At 43.1% G+C, this 9,056-nt stretch overlaps 1 protein-coding gene across 1 annotated transcript; it reads left to right on the forward strand.

Annotated features, from left to right (window-relative positions):
- The first annotated feature begins 430 nt into the window (after nucleotides 1-430).
- Nucleotides 431-3,720, forward strand: LOC147891709 (uncharacterized). The gene is made up of 4 exons (XM_087388113.1): nucleotides 431-935; nucleotides 1,032-2,588; nucleotides 2,795-3,112; nucleotides 3,373-3,720. Exons 2-4 carry the CDS (start codon nucleotides 1,086-1,088, stop codon nucleotides 3,574-3,576), a joined length of 2,025 nt encoding a protein of 674 aa, XP_087244239.1. The 5' UTR covers nucleotides 431-935; nucleotides 1,032-1,085; the 3' UTR covers nucleotides 3,577-3,720.
- Nucleotides 3,721-9,056: the final 5,336 nt, after the last annotated feature.

Here is a 9,056-nt window from a genome sequence, read left to right on the forward strand (position 1 = left end):
GTGGGTGGGCACCAAGCGGGAAGTGGAGGAAGGAGTCAAACAGAAGTGAGGGTGTTATGTGATTTTTCAAGTCTTCCAAATAAATTTGTTTTTGCAATTTGAAAATCTAGTCACATTTTGACTCTAATGGGCCTGTGATCCCTTGTGTTTGGATCTCTCGAGCCTTCCGCTCCTCAAGCTCCTTTGTCAGAGCTCTGGAGGAGAGCGGCACTATTAGAGACGCTCACGGGAGGTGCAGGTGTGTGTATAACGATGCCTTGCAAACCGATGGGCAGAGGTGCAAAATTGCCCAAGTTACCGAACGAGTTATTGAACAATGGGGTGAAGTGGAAGAGAGAGAGAGAGAGAGAGAGAGGGGGGGAGGGGGAGGGTGTATGTGATTGGCCTTGCTTATCCACTTCATCCACTCCTCTCCTCTCCTACCAAGTACCTTTCCTCTCTCTTTTGCTATCTCTTCTCAACACTCATAGGTAGTCTCTTTGTGTCTCTTTCATTCCCTCTGTCTCTCACACACCCTCACACACACACAGAGTTCCTCTCACTCTTGTACACACACACTCTCTCTTTCCCACACACACACACAGCCAGCACACTCTTTGCTTCATCCCCTGCTTCTTTCTTTGCCTTCCTTTGCTTCCCTCACCTTCCCTTATCTCCATTACCTCCTCCTTCTTCAACTCCCTGCACCCTCCTCCTCCTGCCTTTTCTGCAGCTTGCTCTATCATACACCTCCCATACCGCCTCCTCCCTCATGTGGGTCTTCGCCCTTTTGCTCAAACATGGCGATTTCTGCACTCTCCCTGCTTCCCCGGCACACGATTGCCCTTATCAACGTAGTTTGGTACAGTAGATAAGCTCCCCCTTGCGCCTCAGAACCGTTGGTCGAACAGGAGCTGCAGGTGTTGCTCCAGCTCGGTCCCTGCTTCCTCCCACAGGTAGCTTCCTTGTACATGCACCGTTGATGTTTTTTTGCTTCTTTTGATGCTCTGCAGTCATCGCATTCTTGAATTTTCCGTGTTTGCCTATTGTAGATTCACCGATTTCTCTTTCCCTTCCCCCGAGGTCCCCCGCTGGATGCTCTCGCTATGGCTTGCCAAGTAGCCTCGTCGAGTGGCGAACAGCTCAGTCTGGATATCTCCATCAAGCGGAGCGAACAAGCTTGGAACTGTACGGACGTCTCCTTCTTCTGTCAGTCTACTGCTACTTCCATCGCATACTCATCGAAGACGCAGCTACGGGAACGGCCGCTATCTCATCTTAGCTGGCGTGAAAGCAAGATGAGTTCCGGGAGAGCTTTCGGCGGCGTACCGGGTTCTTCCTTCGGAGATGACATTCTGCGCAAGCAGGCTATGGATTTTAGTGCATTGTCTATGTGTCCTAGCGGTGGCTTATTTCCCGCCCCTCCATGGATGGGGTTGAAAGCTCATCTCTCTCTCAAGTGTTGTGCCATATCGCCAAAGCTAGCTATCCTAGATCAGGTAGCAATCACCGTGGCAGAACCAGTTGGAAAGGATGCTGATACTCTTACTATTAAAGAGCCTGCACGAAGGCCCACTGTCCCTATGAAGAGAGTGCCGCATTTAAAAAATGGAAAGTCTTCAAAAAGTAACTTGTCTTCAACGGTTACCAGACAACTGACAGGCTTGAAACTCTCCTCTTTAGATATAGAGAAAGCCAGGGAGAAATTGGAGCAATTAGGTGTGGCAGAACCTGCTCTGTTTAAATGTATAGAGCAAGCCACACCCACAGATATAACTGTGGACAGGGTAGTTAGCTCGGTATCTTCATTAATGGGTATTGCTAGAGTTGGATGGAATGAAGCATTATCAATGCTATCCAAGTCGCCTTCGTTGCTTAAGGCTGAACCTGTTCTTATAAAGGCGATGGTGGAATTTTTGATGGAGTTGGGCCTGGATCAGGATGACGTCTCCAAAGTGTTAGCGTCACATCCAGCGTTGCTGGAGTATGACTTGGAAGAGATGCGGTTGATAGTTGATTACCTAACTTCTGTAGGTATCCTGAAAGAAGAGCTCCCAAGTATACTTCTTGAACGTCCACAGGCATTTAGCTGCAAATTGGATGATGTTAAGTACACCATCGAGTGCCTCTTACAAGCTCGTGTGCCTTCCAAGGATCTATCAAGAATCGTGGCAAAAGTCCCTGAGCTTTTCTCTTCTGTCACAAGGAAAAATCTCAAGTCCCGAATGGCCTTCTTCAAGCAGGTGGGATTAGATGGAGGTTCATTAGGCAAAGGGATTGCCCGAAGGCCCAATCTTTTGAACTTTGACCTGGGGAGCATGAAACAAGCATATGACTACTTATCCGAGTTCTTGGCACCAAGTGACGTGGCAAAGCTTGTCCGTAGGTTCGCAGAGGTTCTGGTTATTGACCCAAAGAGAAAAATGGAGCCAATGGTGAACCATCTTTTAAGGCTAGGAGTGAAAGAGGAAAGTCTGGGAAAGGTATTGCTTCGACGACCTCAATTACTGGGCTACACTGTTGCAGGACTTGAACCAACCATACAGTACTTGAGAGAGCTTGGAATAAAAGAAAGTTTGCTTGGTAGAGTCATATCAATATCTCCACAGGTAATATGTTAGCACAAATGTGGGAGACTCGTTTATAGACTCATTTCTTCCACTGTATCTACTTCCAATTATTTTTCAGCTCACTGATATTTAGAGGAGATGTGTAATTTGAAATCTGCTGTTTATCCTCTATAAATTGGCATCCTTTGAATATCTAAATAAATTAGAGCAAAGTGTTGAGGAGGGTCTTGATTTGGCTGTTGCAGGTCCTCACTTTAAATTGTGAAGAGAAATTGAAGCCTGTGGTAGAATATCTTCGATCCGTGGGGCTGGAGAGAGAAGGAGACATGGAGAGGCTGCTTGTTCGCAATGCACAGCTTCTCTGTTGTAGCATTGAGAATAATATTAGTCCAAAGATCAATTTTTTCCTAAGCATTGGATTGACTAACAAGGATGTTATAAAAATCCTTGTTCTTTTCCCTTCTATGTTTGGTCAGAGTATTGAAAGTTCTCTGGTGCCAAAGTACAATTATTTGGTCAATGTGATGAAACGTTCTTCGAAAGAGATAGTTGACTTCCCTCAGGTAAGCTACTCTAGGTTATCAATCAACTGCTCTTCATTGTGGACTGCTAGAAATCAATTGCAATATTTCAAAGATAAAATAGATTATAACCATCTAAGTTCAACAAATACTGAAAGCAATCAAGGCAAAATGACGAGCCTAGTATGTTATGTCTCATAAAGTTGCTGTCTCGTATGGTTTCTGTGCATTAGGATAATATTCCATGGTTCAAGTGCCTTTGTTTTTTTGTTACCTACTGACTTTCTCCATGTTGTCTACAGTATTTTGGTTACAGTTTGGAAAAAAGGATAAAGGCTCGGTTTGAGAAGCTGTCAGCAAGAGGAATTTACAATGTTAGCCTCCCGTCAATGCTCGCATGTGTTGAGGAAGATTTTGTTAGTAGATATATGATTGGAACCCCGCCATCACGTGCACCTTACAAAATAAGAAAAACTCCTCGCAAAAGCAAATATGCAGACCTCTAACTGTCACCTTCTGTGCAACCTTGTGGTGAAAACTATGTAGACTGGATCACCACATGGGGGAAGTTCCCAGCCTTTTGCTGGAGATGTACAGAAAAGTTTGTACAAATTGTGGGCCACTGGATCATAATTTTAAGCTGTAAGCTACCTTAGGATCATTTGTTTTTCCAAGTTTTGCTGTCTTCATTTGCAAAGTTGTCTGGTCATCCTTTTTGTTTTTGAAGTGTAACCTGGCACGTAGATTGGGATGGAAGCCAGCCATAATATTTTAGCGAAAGCAAATAGCTCTGAAAGAACTCTTTGATGTCATGTCCTGATTAAAGAAAGCTTGTGTAGCTTTTATGTTGCTTGTGATGAGACTCAGGTTTGAGATACTCTGCACTTTGAACTGTTCTGTGGATCTGAGATACTTCTGAATGGCTGTATTTGTAAGGCTAGTACAGGGAACTGACTCACATGGTTGCTGTACAACGTGATGATTGGCTAACTGTTGGTGGTTTCGTACAAAAGGCATTATAGATAAAACAGTAAGGTATATCTCAGTTGGTGGTCTATTTGGTTTGGCACTTTGTTGGCCTTGTTGGAAACCTTCAATCTTCAGACTTGTGCTTTGTGAGCTAAGATGTTTTTGAATTGCAAGTGCTTTGGCCCAGAAGTGCCTTTCCCTTTTGCAGGATGGAAACGTGTTCTATGGGTGTTAGGTTGAAGCAAATGATAAGCTTGTGAGCTTGTAAATTCTAGTTTTGCTAGAAGTTGATAAAATGAAAAGATCTTGAATGCCCGCCCATGTAATGATAAAAAGCACTTCAGGATTGGGAAGTGACATCAGAGGGTAGATTATCTCTAGGCCAACAGTTTTTAATTGCTCACAAGTATATTTTAGCCAATACTATGGTTTAAAACTAATATTCTTTCTGGGAACATGATAGTCTCTTCTTATGATGGAAGTTGACGCCCATGCTAGAGTAAGCCAGGTGCACTACTACTGCAGTGACTTCATGATAGTTTTTGTTTTCTAAGGGGCTGCTAGCTATGCTTTCATCTGACAGAACATCCAAACATGCAAGCAAGGTAATCATGAAGTGCGTCAGACACTGCCAGCTTCCTGCCTAGAGTAGACATGAATGGTAAAGTTTGCTTTTTAAAATCTTTTGAAGTATGTTCTGCATGGTTGCAGTGCATGTGGTAGCAACTTAAATATATGTCTATATAAGGCCAAATTTCAGTATTATACACCAAACTGGATTAAATGAGAAGGCTATTGGCTGGTATGTTGAAATAATGAAACTAGCATTTCCATTTTTTACTTGAACTACTTCTAGCTGAAGCTCTCAGGCTGATTTTAGCAAGTAAGCTACGTCCTTTCTTTTGGGCAAGGGGACATAATGAGATGGGCTCTCTGCATTCAGACAGAGCTTCAAGATTCTACTTGCCATTAGCAATCTGGCTTGGATAACTTGAGAGAGAGAGAGAGAGAGATGATATGATATGATTGTATTACAGTATGCAGAAGACCGGTCAGGGTCTATGGGAATGGCCCTACACCCTAGCGAATGCTTTTTGGGCTAGCTTGTGTGCTAGCTGTAGTAGTTGCGGTTTGTGGGAGGACTTAATTATTACTGGTACCTGCCTTTGAATGTGCATATGCATTTGTGTCTTGTTTAGATTTCTCCCATGGTGACTGATGTTCGTCCATCCTCAATCTCAAAAGACACCCATGAGTTATGTAGCACAGATGAAGGCTAGATATTGGGTGGAAGGTAAAGCTTTGTTCAAAGGGTGCAAAGTTGATCTTAGGTAAATACGATGTGTTAGTATTAGCATACACTCAGAACATCAAGCTTGATGTTGTGAAAAACACCATATTAACAAATATCCCTTTTAATTATTTGTGCACCTGTGTTTTTTGTATGACACCAGTCTTCTAAGACTTGTTGATTGGTTTATTCTAGTGAAATCCATAGGAGTGGTCATCAACTACCAAGAGATCTGTTGGAGTATCTTTTTTCATGTCATCTATATCATCTATGTCATAGTGGTTGGACCTTTTGAGAGGATAGCTACTTCTAATACTTTACAAAGCTTAAGTAGTCACTCTTGGTTAAGGATTGATAAGAATCTAGTAGGGGTGGTGGATTCCATCGAGGGAGATAATGTTCTCTTTGACTACTAGACTTTTTAAGGCGATCCTTCACTTTCTCCAAACTTCAATAGGCTTTAAGGGTGAGCCTTGTGGTTGGGCATCGGTACATGATTCAATGAGGCATGTAGGTATAGTTTTTGAAATTGCTATCCTTTGGGTTGTACCATAGGCACTCTAATTGGTTGAAGGGATTATTGTGCTCAATGACAAATGTAATTTACTAAACTTAATACTAAATAATTTGGTAAATTATAGATAATTTAAGCCTTTTTGTACAAGTAAATGTCTTAACTTCTAAAATTTAACTCTAGATTTATTCTTTTCGAATTTTAACTTTCTTTACACTGGTTAAGGCTATTGTAAGTTGTAGTTTCATGGGTCTTCTTCCGTAGTGCGAGCTTAGCTTGTTGCTTGCACTTTGTAGCTTGCAATTTGCCATTTGCAAAGCATGATTATGCAACATCATTTCTACTTCAGTTGGGTTACTAGTTTTTTGCCTTTGTCTCTATATCCTTTTGGGGGTAGTCACACTATGTTTTTTTCCAAAAAGGAAGGCTTTATATTAACATGTCAAAGTGACCTGTTATAGTAAATACAATTGTTCCTTTCAGGAATTGCAACCATCATTGCCTAGAGAATGTAGTATTCTTCCTTTGGGACAGGCATGCTAAGACGAAAGGTAACAGATACAGCAATAGTGTCAGAAGAGTGGTGTGTCTGCTGTGTGTTTCTTAGTCTCGCATTGCGCTGGGGTGCACCTTGTCTCTGAGGCGTTTCCTGAGCTGAAGCATTGATCAATTGTTGGCTCTGCAAATTACTCTCCTACCGAACTCTGCAGGTAGCACTTCTTGGATCGGATCGAGCCACAGTTGCTTGTACTACACGTACGGGATGTTTCCTTCTAGAGTGATGGGAGAGGGGATTGATCCTGTAGGTACAGTTAGTTGAGGGCCGTCGTCGGTTCTGTGGGGAGTGGGGGTGTCTCTCGTCTTTGAGAGATTTTCTTGCGCGTTCTCTCTCTTGAAGCACGTGTGCATAAGTCGCCATGAAGTCTCTTGCCTTCCGCATGAGCTGGTCCTGTTGGTCCGCGAGTGACTGCTCCTTTTGAAGGCCCGCCTTGACCTCCTTCGTTATCCTATCAAGTGCCTCCCAATTTTTTCTTTGTTCCTACGTTCAACTACCAAGTTAGTAACATGAGAGATGAATTAATGAGATCATTTCGAAAAAGAACAAAATGACTCTAATGCCACAGCGCTTGCGATCTAACTGCTTACCAGTGCTCCGATGCTCTGGATGGAGTGTCTCCCAAGAGCAGGTATGCATAATGCATAGGGACACCCAATATTTGGCTTCTCGTAAGGTTCCAGACTTTGGTCAAGTGCCTATAGTTCATGAGCAAATGAGGAATATCCTACGTCTCCCTTTTGCAACATGCACTTCCCATCCCCACGCCCAATTCTTCGGGCTTTACTAGCTGTCCGGACTCCTTTGTGAATGATGAGCCACAGCATAGTGTATATGGGATAACTCCCAATATGACACGTGGCATGTCTAGGACTCATTAGACTATAAAACACTCCCCTTCTCAAACCTCCTTTCCCACTTTGCTACCAAGTCTCGTCTCATTAATTTTCAACTCATATGAGAGACTAGTCCTCTTGGTGCTCTTGAATGATGGGAACTGGGCAGAGTTGATATTGCCCCACCCATCTAAACTCTCTAATCGAAGGCTTGGCCCTTCCTCCCATCCATGTTAGAGATTCCACATCCCACAGATTCTGTTGCTCCTTCATTAGGGTGGCATTGAACTCGTTTAGTCTGAATTCTACTGCTACCACCTCTTCACTCTTCCACCTTCTGTTTGGTCTATCCCACAGGTCCTGCCAGCATCTGATTCCTTTTTTATTGAGACGGAGAGCCCCTTTGACGACAAGCTCGTATGTAGGGGATGAATTCAAGATGACCGAAAACCAGACGGAGTCCTGACTATTTAGTTCCTATTTTCCTTTAGAAACCTTTCCAAAGGAGATGCAACTTGAGAAGCTTGCATGCTTTCCACATCCCCTTCCATAGCTCCGATCCTTTAGCCACAAAGGGTTCCCTAGTGAAAACTATTGTGCATTTAGGGAGATTTTTCCAGTGCTTGCATCTGGCGGGTTTGAGTTTTTTAATGTTTTTCCTTACCAAAAAGGCCCAATTAGTCTGCGGTGCCTCAAAGGTCTTAATAATCCGTTGTGCCGTGAATCTTGCCGCTGACAATTCCATGTTTACTATACCCAACCCTCCTTTCTCTTTGGGCATCGTGCAAAATCTCCACTGAACCTTAGCCATTTTTCTTTGCCCCATGTCTCTTCCCCATAGGAAAGTCCTGAAGAGTGAGTTGATCTGATTGAGTGCTTTCTTCGAGGGGAACTAGCGAGAAATAAAGTATATTACTGAAGGGTAGATATAGTGATTCAGTACAAACATTCTCCTGGCTAGTGTGGGTTGAAGATTTTGCCATTTTGAGATCTTCTCTTTGACTTTTTGACTCGCCCATTCCCACCAACTTTTATTTGAGCATCTGAAGCCCATTGGAATTACGAGCAGTCGAAAAACCTCACCTTCTATAATTACTTTGCACCCCATCTCTAGCAGAGTATTTGGTGGTAGGGATCTTGTGCCAAAGATTCTACGGTCTTACTGTGGTTGACCTTTGACCCAAAGGCTAGATAAAAGGTCTCGAGGCAGTTCAGCACAGTGTCCACTGACCTAGGGTCATTTTCTGGGGTGAGGTTTGTGTCGTCAACAAATTGCTGGCACACAATTTGTTTGATCCCTTCTAGCTGAATACCCATGATGTTCCCTTTTCCCACTTCTCTTTGAATTAGCCATCCTAGTGAGTCGGTCGCAATGGCGAAGAGTAGAGGCAAAAGGGGACATCCTTGTCTAATAGATCTCTTTCAAGAAAAAGCGTTTGATGTTTTCCCATTAGCTTCCAATTGCACTTTTGCCCTTTGTAGCAATGCATTAACATAGCTCCTGAGGATGGGTAAAACCCCATTCCATTCTGTCATAGGCTTTGTCAAAGTCAACTTTCATGAAACAAATGTCTTGCCCATGCTCTTCTGTGTACTCCAGTCCTTCCTACAGTGTGAGAATTGCTTCTAGAATGTGTCACCCCTGTATAAAGCCATTTTTCTCCCCTCTAATCCATACCTGCATTTTCCCTTTTAGCCTAAGTGCCAAAGCCTTAGCGGAATTTTTTTTGCAGGTGTTAAGCATTGTGAGTGCCCTCCAATTCTTGAGTTCCTCCTTCGGCCCTCCTTTCAAGATTAGCTTAATGAATCTTGTGCTTATT

This window comes from Dipteris shenzhenensis, chromosome 17, assembly GCF_047967505.1.
Source record: "Dipteris shenzhenensis isolate YYH24624 ecotype China chromosome 17, Dip_SZ_1.0, whole genome shotgun sequence".
Taxonomy (NCBI): Eukaryota; Viridiplantae; Streptophyta; class Polypodiopsida; order Gleicheniales; family Dipteridaceae; genus Dipteris; species Dipteris shenzhenensis.